The 20,520-nt window shown below is 39.2% G+C and overlaps 1 protein-coding gene across 1 annotated transcript in view; it reads right to left on the reverse strand.

Moving 5' to 3' along the window:
- Positions 1-1,524: 1,524 nt before the first annotated feature.
- Positions 1,525-20,520, reverse strand: part of cfap73 (cilia and flagella associated protein 73) — a 28,506-nt gene continuing 9,510 nt past the window's right edge. The window contains exons 3-7 of the mRNA XM_072587366.1: positions 16,525-16,629; positions 10,863-11,063; positions 7,769-7,990; positions 6,665-6,820; positions 1,525-4,494 (exon numbers count right to left, since the gene is read on the reverse strand). Coding sequence (XP_072443467.1) covers positions 4,426-4,494; positions 6,665-6,820; positions 7,769-7,990; positions 10,863-11,063; positions 16,525-16,629 — 753 coding nt within the window. The 3' untranslated portion in view covers positions 1,525-4,425. The remainder of the gene's footprint in view (positions 4,495-6,664; positions 6,821-7,768; positions 7,991-10,862; positions 11,064-16,524; positions 16,630-20,520) is intronic.

Below are 20,520 nucleotides of genomic sequence, written 5' to 3' on the forward strand. Positions count from 1 at the left end.
TCAGGAGGGATCTGCAGCTGACAAGGCTCTGTAGGCCTGATGGTACAACCTTGAAGGTGAAGCAATAAAAATAGGGATTTGTTGTTAAATGAACCACAACACACTGCAACATCCAGGAACTATGAGATGCCGAAGAAAAACAACAATGCAACGTATTCAGGAACAACAGATACCCAATAAGCTCAATCTGCCAACTCTTACAGAACAGACCTAAACAAGAAGAGACAGCAAACTCAGAGACTGTAGCCACCCTGCCATATATTAAACACATCTGAGATGGCAACCAGACTATTCTGGCCCCTAGGCGTCATGGTAGCCCACAAACCTACCACCTCACTGAAACAGCTCCTAATGAATTTAAAGGACCCCATATCAACAGCCAGCAGAACGGACGTCATATACAAAATACTCTGCAAGGACTGCAACAAACATTACATAGGACAGACGTCAGGAAACTAGCCACCAGATACCTGAGTACCAACCAGCCACCAAAAGACATGACCAACTATCACTTCTATCTATACACACTGACGAAGAGGAACACTGGTTTGACTGGAACAGGCTAAACAAAGACATACATGGGAATTCCATAGAGGCCTGGCATTCAAACTGGAACTCCATTAACAAATATATCGATTTGGACCTCATTTACCAACCTTTGAGAAAAAGAGTGGAAGTAATATCACCCACCACAACAGACCAAAATAGCAAGTGGGACAGAATACCAACGCTTCATTGGAGGATCTTGAAGATTTCAACCCTACTGCTTCATATTTTTTCAGAAGGAAACTTGGCATCCTTGCATGGTTGGACTTGTAGAAGTGGGGCTCATGTCAAATGCAGTTCACTTTATGTTGGCCTGTAATTGCTCTCGCTGTGATATTTAGAACAATTAAAGTGAACACAATGCACAAAAATCTTTATTGATGGTTAGTTCATTCTCCTGTTCAGCTTAGTAACTCAGTTGTGATGAATCTCATTTGTTTTTGGTGCCAGTTCAAACTAAGTGGAAAGGCTTCCATTTAATGTTTTATTGTACGGGGCAACCCCAGTATCCATGGAATCATTTTCCGCAGTTTGTTACCCATGGTTTACAGCGGCCCAGGAAAGTATTTAAATGAATGGGTTTGTTCCTATTCATGGTTTTGGGTTCCACAGTAGATCCGGGAATGTATCCCCCATGGGATTTGAAATGTTGAAAACTGCTTCACAGATATAAATTCATTTGTGGTATCTGAGCTACTGGAGAACATGGCATGAAAACGTAATTTTCAAACAACTGAAATAATTTGTATAGGAAAGGTTTGGAGGGATATGGGCCAAGTGCTGGCAGATGGGACTAGATTGGTTGGGAATCTGGTTAGCATGGACAAGTTGGACTGAAGGGTCTGTTTCCATGCTGTACATCTCAATGACTATGACTCTATTTGCATTAAGTAAAATTACACACCATACAAAAATAAAATTTTAAAATTACATAATACAAGGAATTCAATTTACAAAGAATTCAGTTTATTCCCAAACGATTCATCCAACATTAAACTTTGGATTTTATTACAATACTGAAATTGGTTTCTTTATAAAACATACTTTATTTTTGTGGCTTTTAAAACTTTAATTTTTCGACAGATTGTGTGATGCTTTTAACTTGTACATACATCATCTTTGTGTAACATTAACCAAGCAGTATTAACGCCCTATGCAGTGTTTAAAGTAATTACAGCAAAGTACTACATAGAAATGCAGATCCTGAAGATATGAAACAAACAAGAACAAAAATTTTTGGAGAAACCCAGCAGGTCTGGCATCATCAGTAGAGAGAAAAGAGAGTTAACATTGTGTCCAGTAATCCTGTTCTGCATGCTCTGAAGAAGGATCACAAGACTCAAAATGTTAACTCTGTTTTCTTTTCACAGATGTTGCCAGATGTTCCAAATTTCTCCAGCAATTTCCATTTTAATTACAGTAAAATCCCTGCTGTTTGCAAAGGTTTCATTCTTCAAATGGTAAATTTCCCAATATTGAACATGATAGTCTGTGCAGTATACATTTCTACTGCAGGAATTAAGTTTTCTTTTATTTTTTTTCACTTCAAAAATTGGACTCTCAGTGGGTGAAAAAATGTGCAATAAGTTTTGGTAAGCAATTTGAAAAATGGCAAATGCTCAGAACAGCTAAGGCTTTTACTGTACCTGGAATGTTAACAGGTGATAAACAGTGAACAAACTGCATATTAAATTCACATCAAACAAATTACTTCAGTAACAATGTAACATAATGGCCCAGATTTTGCCGTTAATGATGAAACAATTGTGCTTAACACCGATCTTGAAGGAAGCTGTCCATAAAAGTATAGTAATTTTGTGGCATAGATTTTACCTTTCCTGATGTTAATTTTGGTCTGTTTTATTGAAAAATAGTGATTGTAAAGTAAATAGCCAATCATATTGAAGAAATCTCTCAAACTGCAAATCAATAGTAAAAATGTTTAATGATTTCTAACTGATTGCAACCTGTAAGAAGTTGAGCGGTTTACCTTATGATGAAACACAGCAACTTGGAGTTTTCCACTTTAAAATGTGTGTATGGAGACTCGAAGTTGCTAGCAGTTTCAGAGAAGTAATGGCAATGAACACTTAATTTCATTATCAATACTATTGGAAAATCCAGGCCATTTTGACAAAAACAATATCAGGTCCAGAAATTTAAGAGCAGCTATTTTGGATTTATGAAAAAGGCAAAATACATTTACTATATCAGAATGGAGAGGCTTCAGTAGCCCTCAGCCTTGGATATTATTAACTTGAATACATGCTGTGGGTGTAGCAAAATTATCCTGCTGTGGTGAAAAGCTCAGGCCTTGCAAGGGACATTAAATCCAAACCAACACAATGATGAGCATGTGCCTTGTCTTGGTGTGATGGTTTGATGACGTGGGAGAAGTATTATTGTTCCTCCCAGCTTCACATTCAGGTAAACATGGAACTCTTTTTGCCTGTTTGCCCCAATTTTACAAATGGCAAGTGAAGCACTGGTGCATTTGGAAATTTGAAATAAATCTATAGAAGCGTAGGGCTCTAAATCCTTGAATTCAAGACTCATGTTCTACTTGGAAACTGAACAGGAATACTTTATCATTCACTATTTTTACATTTATACATTTGAATTCCACGACCAGATAAACATTAATCAATGATACAAATTTGGACTAGCTGGATAACGCAGTTAATCCCTAGTTCTATCACTGGTTATTGTTTAAGCTGATCGTCATACTACATAAATATTAGTTTCATATTGTGAGTAAATTGCAATTAAGACAAGAAACAATTATATATAATAGAAAGTCAACCATTTTCTTTACAATTTTTATAGAAGGTTCCAACATCAAAAATATGTATAAAAACAAAATATTGTGACTGCTGTTAAGCTAAAAACAATAGTGCTGGAAACATTTTAGCAGGTCTAGCAGAATTAGTGTAATGATGAATTAACATTTGAGGTCATTGACCTTTCTTCAGAAGTTGACTTTGTGACGTGTTTGAGTTCTAATGGAAGGGCATTGACCTGAAATGTTAATTATACTTTTCTCTTTCGACAAATGCAGCCTGATTTGCCGAGTATTTCCAGCATTTTGCTGTAGTATTAACAATATGTAACACATTTTAAGAGGACCAAGCAAAATCAAGCCAGGTGAACTGAACTGCTTTCTGTTCCTCTAAAGCTGTTGTCAGGTAGCTTCCCCCTGCTCCCCATCACCATATCCTTGTGCTTAACTGGCAGATTCACTCTATGGAAAAACTGCAGCCTAACTGAATTTGTGTCCACCCAATTAATGACATGATATGTGATGCTTAAGAGCTTACTGGTTACTTCACTAGCAGTCAAGGGAGCACTGAAAGTTGAGCGATACAAATGCAGAAGCCTCTTCTTTACAATACATGTATGACTCTCTCAGAACCAGGAAATATTTTACACTTTGGGTTTCAATTTGATGGGAAATGAAGGCTCAGAGGTCAATATTGAATGGTTAGCATCAATAACTGAGCCATATTCTTAGTGGAATTCAAAACATCTGCGTCAAATCCTCAATGTCTAAGTCTAACGTTTTTTCTTTATTAGTGTTTTCCAATGAAACCTAGCACACCTATAGTCAGTGCATATGCTATTCCCTCTTCTGCAAGCAGTTCAGGACATCCCCAAACGTAATTTTTGCACAGGTAGTGGATCTTCTGTAGAATTGAATTTCAGAAGTACATTCAACAATGTTTTGACTTGTACCTATATGCCATATACATAGACATGCATACATTTATTATCATAATAGAACAAGTGTAAAACTTCTCATTAATTCTGTAGTATTTCTATACTAAACAATAACCATAAAATGTAACATTCCACTATTATGTTTTTACAAGTGAAGATTAGTTAACTAATCTCTACACTTTTCTTGAGATCATGTACAATATCACGCAATTCCAGGATGTTTTCTTGAACCTGTAAGAGAGTAAATGTCTTCCAGTCATTTTAAAATGATTTTAATGGACAATTCAAAATATGAAAAATCACAATTGATCAAATTGACATGTAATTAAACTATCACCAGTTACACATTAGTACTAGATTATTACCCCATTACTAGCTCTACCTTTTACTTATATTTCCACCCAAAACATTCCTGACAAACATGCATATTTTAGCATAGCACATTGGTTAATGAGAGAAAATCCTGGTTGCCAATTAACTGTGCAACATACCAGATGTCATTAAAAACTGATCTAAATAGATTCTTTGGCATTTTGCAAGGGTGATTAAAGTTTGCAGCCAGTGCAATTGAAACAGCAGAATAGAGAAGTGCTGGAGAATTGAAAAATCTGCAATTCTGTGCAAGAGTTTTTTTTCTTTAAAAAGAGTAGTTAACATTTTTACCGAAGTGGGATTTACTCAGCAGATTCATTCCCACAGTTCCAAAAACATTACACATCCCTGCTCAGAATTTAACCAGTGTGCCAACTCCTAGGTGATTTCTAATTGTCACATTCCTGAACCATCTGATGCATTTTCACTCTGCTGATCCCTTCAAATTCTGATCTAATTTGGACCTTTGCATCCAAGTGGAAGTGACCTTAAATTAGCACTCATACCCCTTGGTAAGGATGCAATGGGGGGGAAAGTCAGTATCAATTGGTCACTGTGCAAAATCATAATATTAAAACAAATCCAGTATTATTTAAGGATGATCTTGCTCTCTTCCATTCCTTTATCCCTTTTTTTTGTAATGGTGGGACCTCAAACATTTACTTTTATCCTCCTTTTACTCTGTGTAGAGTTGTACTAACTCTGACCTAAAATGATATTACTGTAAGAGTGATATTATGATTTGGTAGCCTGATGTTTGAGGCTGACCAACAAATAATTGTGTACAACAAGCCATTGGTTCCAGTATTGGGAGAAGTGGATGCATATTTGGTTATTGTTTAATCAGTTAAATAATTTTTCTGCTCAAGAAGAAAACATTTACTTAAATTCTGGAAAACGTTTTAAATTTACAATGTGTTTGTATTTTTTTTAAAATGTGTAACTATAGGAGTTAACCTTTTTTAAGAATCCTTATGGAATGTAATCTCCACAGCCCCAAATGCACATTCAGATGGACCTCAACTCTGATGCGAGAGACAAAAAACCTCCCCTTCTCTCAAATCATTTTTAAGCATCCAGAGGCACCTCTGTTTTGAGATGCCTTTTGAGGTCTCCTACCTGCTTCAGCAGTGCCTGCCGGATCTGTCAAGGTGGCATAAGTATTGGGCCAGAAACATCAAGAATTTGCCAAGTGTGGAGATGGTCCATCTGGAAGCTACATCCTTGATTACCACTCCACTGCTCTGACTCCTAACAAGTGTGGGCTTGGTAAACCCACATGGTTACATCTGACTTGAACCCAGGCCTCTTGGATCAGAGGTAGGGACACTACATGTTGTCAAGTGTGCTTTTTTTTCCCCTTTCTAGTTATTTTAGTTAACCTGTTTGGGGTGTTTTGTTGACGTAACACCAGGGCAGGTGAGACTTGAATTTGAACCTTCTGACCCAGATGCACCACAAACTACCACTGCACCACAAACCATTGTCAAGTGTCAACTTGGTGATGGTGTTGTTGGGTTCAGGTGTGATGTTCTAAGAGGTAAATATAACCTTTATATTTATGTTTGGGACTTGCCCCAACAAGTCCATACCAACCCTCCGGGGAGTAACCCTCCCATATTCACCCCTGCCTATGGGCAATTTAGCATGACCAATTCACCTAACCTGCACATCTTTGGATTGTGGGAGGAAACCCACACAGACACTGAGAGTCAATTACCTAAGGCAGGAATTGAACCTGGGTCCCTGGCACTGTGAGGCAGCAGTGCTAACCATTGAGCCACTGTGCTGCCCCAGTTGAGACTCCGAGGACTGTGACACAAAGGATATTTATTAAATAATCAAGGTACCACCATATTGACACTAAGGATTGAAGTATACAAAAGCACCAGTCAACATCTCATGAAAGAGGGCAAACAAAAAACTGGAAGAGGAAAAAGTATCTCTCAAAACATTATGGAGAAAAGTTTGAAACTATTTATTTATTCTAAGTGTGTGTATATATGTGTGTAAAACTAGCAAAACTTACCACCTGAAGCTGAATATCTGTATCCTCTGCTAAGGTGCCAAGTTTAATTTCTGCTTTTCTTACATACATATAAAGGTTAAAAATCGCCATCTTTATCATACCCAAGACAAGAGTCCTTTTGGCTGCTGTGTTTTGAATATGTGCCCATATGGATTCCTGTAAAATTAGATAATACAGTTACAGAATTACTTCTTAAATCACAGTGCGGGTTAATTATGATCCAAACAAAGAACAAGTTCTTGGTTATTTGAAGTTTTATTCTGACTAAATACCTTTTGAAATAACATTGATCCAAATTGTGCAGTGATCTGCAAATAAATATTACTTGCCATTCGTTATTCTTAAATTTACCCACAGATAATATGTGAACTTTTACACCTGGAGTATTATGTCAAAATTTTGTCTTACCTAATAAAAGATATACTTGCATTGAAGAAGTGCAGTGAAGGTTCACTGGACCAATTCCTTGATGGTAGGTTTTAATGCTGAGGAGAGATTTGGTCAACTGGGCCTATACTCACTGGTGATTAGAATGACAGGAATCCCATTAAAATGTGAAGAACTCCTGATGAGGGCTGGATAGATAATGCAGGGATAATGCTTCCTAGGTTTGTGATGGGGCTGTAAAACAAGGGATCACAGTCTCCAGATACATGGTAGGCCATTTTGGACTAAGATGAGAAATTACTTAATGCAAAGTGTGGTGAACCTTGTGAACTCTGCCATAAAAGTCTGTGGCAGCAAGTTACTGAATATATTCAAGAAATAAATTGATGTATGTGGATGAAAGGTGCCAAGGGAGTCGAGGTGTTGAGATATAGAATTAGACATGACTATATTGAATGGCAGAACCAAATAGATAGTCCAATTAGGTTTACTCCCACTCCTATTTTCTGTTGCTGTGCTAATTAGAATGAAAACAATGCTGCCTCTTCTACAAGAGACTGAAGACTTGCGTAAACCTGTGTTAACTAATCAGGTTGACGAAATCTTATTGAGCCAAGTTGTCAAACCAGAGAACCAGTTAGAAAATTAAATCATATATAAAAGGCTGAGATCTGGGGAATTGGCTCTTGCCAGCTTAATTCCTAAAAAAAAACCTACCCCTTTTATTGTTTTGGCTTTGGCTGCTTCCAATCGATGTGTTATTGCTGCTATAGCATTATGATACATCATAATTTCATTGTCCTTTTCCTTCATCATGTTATTAAAATTTGATTTAAGTGTCTTCATAATTTCTTGATCTTCATGATACTTTGAAAGTAGAAGATTATGTGTAATAAACAAGGTTTCAAAACGAATGTTCACCATTCTGATATCCTGAAACTTAAATAGGAACATAGATAATCAGAAACAATTGGTTCAACTACAACAGTTTGAGAAAATTTAATGAAATTAATGAAAGTTGTATCGATTTTAAACAGGGTCCTCTACTAACTTCTCACCATTACCAAGACAGCTTATTTCTATCTCTGTAACATCACATCTTCTTCTCCACCATTGTGGCTGAAAGGCCATTTCCACATTTGATTACAGGGGATCTCTGACTTACAAATATCCAACTTAACAAACACTCATATTTATGAATGTGATCCCATCGAGGGTTTAATTTTAAAGACCCAAAATACTTTCCTGTCCTTACAAACAGCTGCTTACATTGTTCTGAATTGTGTACAAATCGACTTGTGAATGGGACTCCGGAATAGAACCTGTTAGCAACCCAGGGACTGTCTGATTTCCAAGCTCTGTTTGCAGGTGTTCCTGTTGCTAGTCTTCACAGAATGTAACTCATGCAAAACTTTGTGGCCTCCACTGTGACCTAAGAACTTAATGCCTCTCCCATTGCTCAAATTGTTACAGAAGGGAGACGACTGGTGAGGAGAAATGGGAGTAACAATCAGTGCCATGGTAGGGATGCCATACCTGCTCTTTGCCCATCCTTGCTGGTCACAGTGCAGCGGCTAAAGCAGACGCTAAGTATCCAGGCTGCCACATGAAGTTTGTCAGCCTTGTTGCCAGGCAGGGTAGAAGAGGTGGTGCCTCATGTTCTGCCTCCTCGTGCCAGAGACACAAGCCACAGTATGCCTCTGTCCCCTATGCCTTGTTTGATTCCAGTCCAACATGACCCCTTGCCAGAGCCTGACAACCAGGCCCCAGTGAAACCCCAAATATACCTCAGCATTTGGAGTCCATCAACTGGGGGCTACAGTTCCACTGGTTACTGAGGAGGTTTGTAGAATCCCTACAGTATGTGGAAGCAGACCCTTCGGCCCAACAAATCTACACCAACCCTGTGAAGAGTAACCCACTCAGACCCATTCCCCTACCCTATTACCCAGTATTTACCCCTGACTAATGCACCTAACCTTCACATCCCTAAACACTATGGGCAATCTAGCATGGCTAATTCACCTAACCTGCAAATCTTTGGATTGTGTGAGGAAACCAGAGCACCCAAAGCAAACCCACGCAGACACATGGAGAATGTGCAAACTGTACACAGATAGTCGCCCGAAGTTAGAATTGAACCTGGATCCCTGGCGCTGTGAAGCAGTAGTGCTAATCATTGAGCCACCGTGCTGCCAACACTGTGGCACAGGTGGTCGTATAGTGGTAATGTCCCTAGCTAAGTAATCTAGAACCCCTGGCCAGCAGCTGGGGACATGGGTTTGAATCCCACCATGGCAGGTGGTGAAATTTGGAATTCAACAAAAATCTGGAATGGAGAGCTAACCTAATGGCAAGCATGTAACCATTACTTACCATAATAAAACCATCTGGGTGACTAATGTCACTTAGGGAAGGGAATCTCCAAAACCCTCACCTGGTCTGGCTTGCATGTGACTCCAGACCATGGAAATGTGGGTGATGCTAATGCATTCTGGTGAAATCAGCCACACCCACATCCTCTGCACGAATGATAAGAATAATGCTGTACCCAGTGGGACTGCTAGGACAAGAGAGCTGCTTGCCAGCTTATTGGTGAGGGCAGAAAGATTGCCTTGAGCAAAGTAGAGCTCTTCTGAATGCCTCTGATTAGATGCAGGGCATCTTGGTCATGTGCAGGTGGTCTTGCCCCGAGTTTCACACAGACCAAGGCCACCACCTGTACATAAGATTCAACCCTAAGTAAAACTTCCTTATCACCCCATTTTTGCTAACTTTCAAGGTTTTCCATCAAGTTACACATTAACTTCAAACTCTTTGCAGTCATCGATCAGTCTCTCTAAGACCTTGCTCATCTCTCCCTGCTGTAGACTATTATCCTATTATACACTCCATGATCATCCAACTCTGCTCTGTTTACAACTCTATCTCATTCTACTCCAAATACGGCCAAAAAAATCATTCAGCCAGCTTATCCCATATTCAGAAATGGTCTCTCTTTATTATCTCTCCGTATCAATTCATTGGCCGTGCTAAAAGCTGCCACTTTAATACCTACTCCCAAAAATTACTTGATATATGATTGGTTTTGCTTCTGTGAAGCATTTTGGATGTTTTAATTCATTAGCTGTGCGGAAAAAAGTGCAAGTTGTTGTCATTTTTGGTTCCTTACAGTTTGCTTGTACCATACATGTTGTGGCTGTACAGGACATTGGGTGGGCCACTTTTGGAATATTGTGTTCAATTCTGGTCTCCCTGCTATAGGAAGGATGTTGAGAAACTTCAAAAGATTTCAGAAAAGATTTACAAGGACGTTGTCAAGGTTGGAAGATTTGAGCTATAGGGAGAAGCTGAATAGGCTGGGGCTGTTTTCCCTGGAGTGTCAGTAGCTGAGGGGTGACTTCATAGAGTTTTACAAAATCATGACGGGCATGGATAGGGTAAATAGACAAGCTCTTTTCCCTGGGATGGGGGAGTCCAGAACTAGAGGGCATAGGTTTAGGGTGAGAGGGGAGATATAAAAGAGACCTCGGGGCAGAGGGTGGTACGTGAATGGAATGAGCTGCCAGAGGAAGTTGTAGAGGCTGTTACAATTATAACATTTAAAAGGGATCTGGTCAGTTATATGAATAGGAAAGGTTTGGAGGGCTATGGGCCAAGTGCTGGAAAATGGGACTAGATTTATTTAGGATATCTGGTTGGCATGGATGAGTTGAACTGAAGGGTCGGTATCCTTGCTGTACATCTCTATGACTCTATATATGCATTTAAGTAAGCAAAGGTTAAACCAACATATACTTTTCACAATTACCTCCTTTGACATTTTGATTACTTTCTCCAAGAATTTTGGATAAATGGTATAGGACTTCACTTTCTTTTTCAGTTCATCCCTCTTAATGATCAGGGCACTTAGTTCTTTCTTTATTCGAATAATCTCCTTCTCTTTCTGCTTTATTAGTTCAGTTTCAATACTTATCTTGCTCTTTGCTCTGCTTTGCTTGGCATCATTTTCCTTCGGAGGAAGCAGAGAAGAAAAAAAAATGAGTACTACACAAATTAATGCGGAAATAACTCCAGAGAGGCCGGTATCCCATCATCACGTCAACCTTTATCTATAATTGGAGAGTACTTGACACTGATCCAGTTCCTCAGAGCCAGCTCTCAGAGTGAGCAGACTCTTTGACACTTTTTCTTTCTGTTGTTTATCTTTTTACCACCACACTACTGCCTAACTGTGGTTGTACTTATATTTTCCCCAGCACCCATGTTGTGTGTGTGCAGGTGTGAGACACAGTGAAAGACAACAGGTGTACAAATCTTTATTCAACTTCCACCACCAGAAAGAAAGGAAACAGTGGAGGAGCCAGTGACAAGCACTGCCCTTCACATCAAAGGGCAATGTTGCGTGATCAAAAAAGGGGAGGCAAGGATTAAATCAAAATAGAGTTGGAGGGGGAAATAAAACACTCCACTCCCTATAGTGCCCACCTCTCCCTGAACAGCTCAAGGGGATTGGTAGACACTACATGCTTCTTCTCCACAGGCCTGGGCTCAGACGTAGCCACGGAAGAGGGGCAGGCAATCTGCCATAACGACCCCTGCTACAGCCCGCTACCTCGAGACATTCTTGTTTATTTTTTTTTCTTTTTTTAGACCCATAACACTCCTGTTTATTTTTTTATATAACCCCCACACTACCGCCTAACTGCGGTAGTGCTTAATAGTGTTATTTTTTTTCCCCAGCATCCATGGTGTGTGTGTGCAGGTGTGAGACGCAGTGAGACACACAAGGTGCATGAATCTTTATTCAATTTCCACCACCAGGAAGACAGGAAAAAACCCGAGTGGCCAGTGACAAGCAGTGCCCTTCACATCAAAGGGCAATGCTGTGTGATCAAAACAGTGAAGGGGAGGGTAGGGACTAAATCAAAATAGAGTTGGAGGGGAAATAATGCACTCCACTCCCTGACATTCTTGTTTATTTTTTTTTTCTTTTTTTTTCAAGTCACCCTGTAATTACACATGCACATTACATGATTCTGTCTCAGCTATCTTAGAGCTGGATCCTAGAGTAAGCAGAACCTCTGACACTGCTACTTTTTTTTTTATAGAAATGATGCACTCCACTCCCTGCGGCGCCCACCTCTCCCTGAACGACTCCAGGGTGTTGGTGGACACCGCGTGCTCCTTCTCCAAGGACACCCGGGCTGGACACTGCTACTTTTATTTTTTTTTTAAGCTGGTTTAACAGTTAACATTAGACATGTTTGAGGGAAAAAAAATGTCAATAATTCTACTTCACAAGTGATAAAGAAGCATATGCTGTTTTAAGTTGTGTTTCTCACTGGAATGAACTCTAATTTCATTTTATTAACTGTTTGCAATGTATGTGCACAATATTGTGTTTTAATGTGAATCCCCTGTTTATATTTTTTTTTACAACTCCAGGGTGTCGGTGGACACCGCGTGCTCCTTCTCCAAGGACACCCGGGCAGGACACTGCTACTTTTTTTTTCTTTTTCTTTTTTTTTCTTTTTTTTCTTTTCTTTTTTTTTTAATTTAACCCCCACACTACCACCTAAGTGCAGTAGTGCTTATTTTTATTTTCTTTTGGAAGGAAACACTCGAGTGGCCAGTCACAACTCCAGGGTGTCGGTGGACACCGCGTGCTCCTTCTCCAAGGACACCCGGGCTGGACACTGCTACTTTTTTTTTCTTTTTCTTTTTTTTTTTCTTTTTTTTCTTTTCTTCTTTTTTTTAATTTAACCCCCACACTACCACCTAAGTGCAGTAGTGCTTATTTTTATCCCCTGCACCCATGGTGTGTGTGTGCAGGTGTGAGACACAGTGAAAAGACACAAAGTGCACGAATCTTTATTCAATTTCCACCACCAGGAAGATAGGAAAGACACCCGAGTGGCCAGTGACAAGCACTGCCCACAGGGCAATGCTGTGTGAGCAAAACAGTGAAGGGGAGGGTAGGGACTAAATCAAAATAGAGTTGGAGGGGGAAATAATGCACTCCACTCCCTGACATTCTTGTTTATCTCTGTCAGCCAGGGCTCCCTGATTGGACCAGATTAACAACCCACCTGGCTAACTTCATTACAATCACTGCATTTATTTTGAATAGCTCATCTTTTCCTGCAAGCTCTTTAAATTACATTTCTAATTCAAGTCTAATGAATGGTCCAAGTTTGGAATTGAACAATGCTCTAAATACTCAGAGGCTGCAGGTGGATCCGCTACCAAAAGTATCCAAATCACCCACAAAAATACACTGACAGAGACCACAATTTAAGGAAACTCACTGTCTTGTACTAAATTGGAGAATATGCAAGACCTTGCTCCTCCAATCACAAACTGGTTCTGTCTCTTGCTTGCTCCTGATAGGTTCATTGGTGAACCCATCAGCAACAAACCTGAGTGAGAACCTGTGATTGGAGGAGTAGTGAGCTGTTAGGCATATCAGTGCTAGCTTTGAGGAGTCACTGGGGAAGGCATCCCTGGAAGCCAACAGCCAAGGTCCGGGCGTGAGCGGTCTAGGTCTGGGGCTTTGGGTGAGGACTGAGTCCAGGAGCAGGGGAGCTGCCTTTGGCTGAGATGTATGACATGTTGCCAGATTTTGGTGAGGGGGGGGGGGGTGGTAAGAGCTGTAGAGGGACATGTGAGGAGAAGGAGGCTGCAAGAGGGTACGCAGTGGTGGGTGAAGAGTGAGTTTGTGGGTAATGTCCAAGCTTAATGGGGAGTTGATAATTGAGGATATCAATGAATTATTCTAATTCTGTAAATGTCAATGCACATTCATAAATTAATTTTATTATGTGACAGCTTCAACTAATTAGTTGGTTAACTAGCTAGTGCTGATGAAGAAGTAGCCCCCAAAATCAAAAGTACATCTCAAATCAAAAGATAGGCCTTGAGAAAATTGCAAGAGGAGCCATTGAGAAAGAAAAACAATTTTGACTCTTCGTCTTAACCTGTGCTTGAAACATTCCTACATTATTCCTTCAATTAAAATGAAAAAATGTTTCTTTTAATCCCTTTGACAGTCTAATTGCATGTTCCCAGACACTATTTTATCAGAGTGACATATTCCTTCCAAAGTGAAAGTAGATACATGAAAATTAAGACTGCCAAGTTCACAAATGCAGTCAGACTCTTGACTCAGATATGTCTCATGTGAGTCTGACCAAAAACAGGTATTGTATAGTCTTTGAAACTCAAAACTTCTGTCATAGAGCTTGGGAGGCCTTTTATGATAGACTAACCTTCCTTTGTTCTTCACAGGTTATTGACCTTGCCCTTAAATGCATCTGTATTCTCCACCTCCATGACTCTGGGGAGTAGCAAGTTCTACATTCTGAGCGAAGTTTCTTTTGAGTTTTTTTTTGGGATGCTATTACTAGTGATGCTTTTGGTTTTAGATTCTATAGAAAGTGGAAAGATATTCTGCATCCACATTTAATAAACCCTTCATAATTATAAAGACAACTGTTATTCTCAAGCTTCAACTTCTCTAGAGGTAGAGCCATGGATTATTCAGTTCTTCCTGACAGTTATAGTCTCTTGGTTCTGGTCAATATTATTATAGTTTGCACTTTTATCCATGTTTGTATATCCTTTTTGAAATAGGTAGACCAACACTATGCATAGTTTTCAAGTCATCTCAATATTGGTCCATACAGTTTACATTTTTTAAATATCTTTACCTTGTATTGCTAATTTTAATGATTTGTTCATCAGTATCCCTGGATCGCTTTGCTTTCATGGTATATGTTGCTTCCCTTTTCTCTTTCCAAGAGGTGCCATCTCACATTTATTTACATGAAAATTCATGTTCTAATTCTGTAAAGTTTTACACTGATTCTGTAAAATTTAGTATTATTTGCATTCTGACACAATCTTTCTTGGTATTAACAATATCCCCAAATTTGACATCATAGCACATTTTGAAAGCTGAATTTCTGAATTTCTGTCTAAGTTATTTCCAGAAGTATTGAAAAAAGCTCAGAATGTTAGTTGATCCACATGGAACACTCCTTTCTACTTTCTATCAGTCTATGAAGCATCTTAATCACGGCTCTGTGTTTTCAGTTTTATGGATAGTTTATAAAGGATTCTGCTCCTTATCATGGACTCCATATGATCTGACCATCATGAGATCTACTCATGTTGCCTATTGGAAGACTCTTAGAAAATCCAAATGCATTACATTACACTAAATGTATATGCTATTTCTTCAAAGAATTCCACAACGATAATTAAACATGATCATCCCTTTAGAAATCAGTACTATTCTTAATATTTTTCGTTTCCAGGTATTTTTGTATTACATCTTTGAGTTTAAACTCCAGTACCCTTTCTGCCACCAATGGTGAGCTAACTGCTCTATGCTTCCTGGACATGCATCATTTTCCTTTTTAAATACAAGAATAGCTAACTATCTACGTATCCTCTAAACCTTTTCATTCTGTAATGGAAGTTTTGTAAATACTTAATAGTGTATGTGCTGTCTCCTCCCTTACTTCTTTTAACGTGCTTGGTTGGATAAGGAATTTAATCCTACCCAAGTTTGACTAATCTATAAACTATCACCTCTTTCTACCTTAAGTATTTTAAAATCTATTTTTCTAATATTGTAACCACGTGTCTCGCCAGTAAATGCATAGGTAAAGTAATTATTGAATATTTATGTCATTTCATGGTTTATTACTTTTAAAATTATCTATTTCACTCCATGTGACACTCCCCTTCCTGATAGTAATTTCTCTGCCAATCAGCAAATGATTGAAGTAGTAATCCAGAGATACCATCCATGGGAATCTACTTTGCTATTTTGTACCTGCTCATATTCCTTTACTAGTGCCTCCTTCTTGTTCTTTTCTATGTCATTGGTCTTAACATATACCCATGATAACTGAATCACCCACCATTCCTCTCTTCCCACTTCTTTTCCAAATTGTTTTCAGTTGCTGTGAGATACCCTGTACCATTGCTCCAAGTGGACATTAAAACTTTCTGCAACTCTGCAGACGTTGCCACTCATCCTTTTAATGGTCAAATCCCCTCTGTCTACAATCTTTTTACTCTGTCACTCCCTCTCTTTAGGCTGTTTCCTGCATCTTGGTGTTCTGCTTAGCATTCGTGCCATCAATTTTGTAGCCTTTATTCTTAACCCCATAAGTATAGAGTCATTGTAGCTGCTGGATAAAGACCAGTGACTGCAGGGTACCTCTTCAACATCCCATTGACTGCAACATATGCAGCATGGACACCACATAATTTCTAATTCGTGGTGCTATTCTTGGAACAGGCCAGTCCCCTGAACAAGATAGCGAAAGAGTTAAGCCTGAATAAGTAAGAAGAGCTACAGAATAAGAATTATTCAACATATGGACATTTTTCCATTTGATGTTCAAAATTAGCTAACGTGATCAAGTTAGTCTGGCTAGTCCATGTTTCATGTTTACCCTCAAGAACTTATCAAATTTTGCAAATGATTTTTTCAGTTCTTCTTCCTTTTTGTTTAATTCCTCTCTTCTCTGCTGCAGCAGTTTCATTTTCGCCTTGAATTCCTGCCAAAAGAGAAATATTATCTTAAAAATAACATGCAGAAGTTTCTTACAGATCATCAGATCTTACTGAAAGCTGTAACTAGTTAAGTTCCAATTACGTCAGTAATTATGATTATTGGGAGAAATTACAAATCTCCCTTTTTATCAAGCTATTCATTGCCCTTTCTATGAGCTATATTCCAACTACATTGCGACTGCATGGTGCAAGTAATTCACTGAACAAATGATAGAAAGTATGTTCACTGACAGCCTCACTTCAATTTTCCCTTATGCAATAAAGAATTATGCAATAATCCAGCTGCTATCCTTTTCAGTGACATAATAAATTAACTATCTGGCTACTGCAACTTTGCAACAGTTTAAGCTGATGTAATAGGAGAGTAGGGAGTTCTACAAGATTCAACATTTCTCTCCCAACCAACACTACTAAACCAAAAGAAAAAAAAATACAAGTGATTTAAGGACCTTCAGTCACTTTTGTTAAGAAAGAATGATTTTGGAGAAAGGGGGGAAATGGTTAAGCTTTAAAAACAAAATCATCTGATTTGAACCATGTTAGAATCCTCTTAGATCATGTTTTACCTAATCAACATTGCAAAGTCTTCCTCATGAACATCTGGGCAGGTTAAACAAATGGTGACAGTTGTTCCACAAGCAACACTCTGATAATGTCATGCTCACTGAATTAATTAATTGGGCTGCAATGGTTCAAGAAGGCAAATTACCATTACCTTCTCAAGGAGAATCGGGATAAATATTGGTCTTGTTAGTAATGCTCACATCACAAGAACAATTTCAAAAGTCCAATAATTACATTTCTTTTTCAACAGATGCTACAAATGTTATTCTGCCCCTTAAGTTTGCCATTTAACTTCAAGACAATTGCTTCTGTTCTGTCCAATAGTTCCTTGCACCACCTTTTTGATATATCCATAAATCTAAAGCTATAATCTTGGAAGTGTATTCTTGTCTAAATTATATTATTTTAACTCCAATTTCTAAACACTCATGTTCTTTGACTTGGGTTGAATAGTGTTGATTCTAGATAAAACAACAAGAGAAATCTGTACAGATATGATTGAAATTAGACTATAATGCACAGAAGCAGAAATAGATCATTCAGCCGACTGGGTCTATTCTGCTATTCAATGTGATTATGTTTAATCTGATAATCTATATGCTTGTAGAATAAAAGAGAATAATTTTAAAGTCAGAAAATCACTCAATGTCAGAATTGAAAAGAAAGCCATTGCAAAATATTGAAAAAATAACCATTCACGAATTAATATTTCACAATCTACTGGTGGAAATTAAACTATTTTATTCTAAGTGCAAAGGTTAATCCTAAACTCTAACTGTTAAAAAGTTTAATTTCTAAGTGGAGTACTGATTGGCAGATAACCTCTAACAGTGGAAATGACAATGCTGTTGAGTGAAGTATGCTGTATTAAAGTAGAGTAGGCTTCAGATTGCAAATACTAGATAAATAACTACATGTCATAGAGTCATAGAGATGTACAGCATGGAAACAGATCTTTCGGTCCAACCCGTCCATGCCGACCAGATATCCCAACCCAATCTAGTCACTCCTGCTGGCACCCACCCCATATCCCTCCAAACCTTTCCTATTCATATACCCATCCAAATGCCTCTTAAATGTTTCCACTGTACCAGCCTCCACCACATCCTCTGGCAGCTCATTCCATACACGTACCAACCTCTGCGTGAAAAAGTTGTCCCTTAGGTCACTTTTATATTTTTCCCCTGTCACCCTAAACCTATGCCCTCTAGTTCTGGACTCCGCGACCCAGGGAAAAGACTTTGTCTATTTATCCTATCCATGTCCCTCATAATTTTGTAAGCCTCTATAAGGTCACCCCTCAGCCTGCGACGCTCCAGGGAAAACAGCCCCAGTCTGTTCAACCTCTCCCTGTAGCTCAGATCCTCCAACCCTGGCAACATCCTTGTAAATCTTTTCTGAACCCTTTCAAGTTTCACAACATCTTTCCAATAGGAAGGAGACCAGAATTGCACGCAATATTCCAACAGTGGCCTAACCAATATCCTGTACAGCCGCAACATGACCTCCCAACTCCTGTACTCAATACTCTGACCATTAATGGAAAGCATTCCAAACGCCTTCTTCACTGTCGTATCTACTTGCGACTCCACTTTCAAGGAGCTATGAACCTGCACTCCAAGGTCTCTTTGTTCAGCAACACTCCCTAGGACCTTACCATTAAGTGTATAAGTCCTGTGAAGATTTGCTTTCCCAAAATGCAGCACCTCACATTTATCTGAATTAAACTCCATCTGCCACTTCTCAGCCCATTGGCCCATTTGGTCCAGATCCTATTGTAATCTGAGGTAACCCTCTTCGCTGTCCACTACACCTCCAATTTTGGTGTCATCTGCAAACTTACTAACTGTACCTCTTATGCTCGCATCCAAATCATTTATGTAAATGACAAAAAGTAGAGGGCCCAGCACCGATCCTTGTGGCACTCTGCTGGTCACATGCCTCCAGTCTGAAAAACAACCCTCCACCACCACCCTCTGTCTTCTACCTTTGAGCCAGTTCTGTATCCAAATGGCTAGTTCTCCCTGTATTCCATGAGATCTAACCTTGCTAATCAGTCTCCCATGGGGAACCTTGTCAAACGCCTTACTGAAGTCCACATAGATCACATCTACTGCTCTGCCCTCATCAATCTTCTATGTTACTTCTTCATAAAACTCAATCAAGATTGTGAGACATGATTTCCCATGCACAAGGCCATGTTGACTATACTGAATCAGTCCTTGCCTTTCCAAATACCTGTACATCCTGTCCCTCAGGATTCCCTCCAACAACCTGCCCATCACCGAGGTCAGGCTCACCGGTCTATAGTTCCCTGGCTTGTCTTTACCGCCCTTCTTAAACAGTGGCACCACATTTGCCAACCTCCAGTCTTCCGGCACCTCACCTGTGACTATCGATGATACAAATATCTCAGCAAGAGGCCCAGCAATCACTTCTCTAGCTTCCTACAGAGTTCTCGGGTACACCTGATCAGGTCCTGGGGATTTATCCACTTTTAACCATTTCAAGACATCCAGCACTTCCTCCTCTGTAATCTGGACATTTTGCAAGATGTCACCGTCTATTTCCCTACAGTCTGTATCTTCTATATCCTTTTCCACAGTAAATACTGATGCAAAATATTAATTTAGTACCTCCTCCATTTTCTGTGGCTCCACACAAAGGCCGCCTTGCTGACCTTTGAGGGGCCCTATTCTCTCCCTAGTTACCCTTTTGTCCTTAATATATCTGTAAAAACGCTTTGGATTCTCCTTAATTCTATTTGCCAAAGCTATCTCATGTCCCCGTTTTGCCCTCCTGATTTCCCTCTTCAGTATACTACTTCCTTTACACTCTTCTAAGGATTCACTCGATCTATCCTGTCTATACCTGACATATGCTTCCTTCTTTTTCTTAACCAAACCCTCAAATTCTTGAGTCATCCAGCATTCCCTATACCTACCAGCCTTCCCTTTCACCCTGACAGGAATATACTTTCTCTGGATTCTTGTTATCTCATTTCTGAAGGCTTCCCATTTTTCAGCCGTCCCTTTACCTGTGAACACCTGCCTCCAATCAGCTTTCGAAAGTTCTTGTCTAATACCATCAAAATTGGCCTTTCTCCAATTTAAAACTTCAACTTTTAGATCTTGTCTATCCTTTTCCAGCACTATTTTAAAACAAATAAAATTATGGACGCTGGCTCCAAAGTGCTCCCCCACTGACACCTCAGTCACCTGTGCTGAGCATCATTTGCTAATTTGTAAATAATTTCAATATGAAGAAAGGCAGTTATTTTGGGGGTAAAATCTAAGTGAAAGGAGATTATT

This window comes from Chiloscyllium punctatum, chromosome 17 (genome assembly GCF_047496795.1).
Source record: "Chiloscyllium punctatum isolate Juve2018m chromosome 17, sChiPun1.3, whole genome shotgun sequence".
Taxonomy (NCBI): domain Eukaryota; kingdom Metazoa; phylum Chordata; class Chondrichthyes; order Orectolobiformes; family Hemiscylliidae; genus Chiloscyllium; species Chiloscyllium punctatum.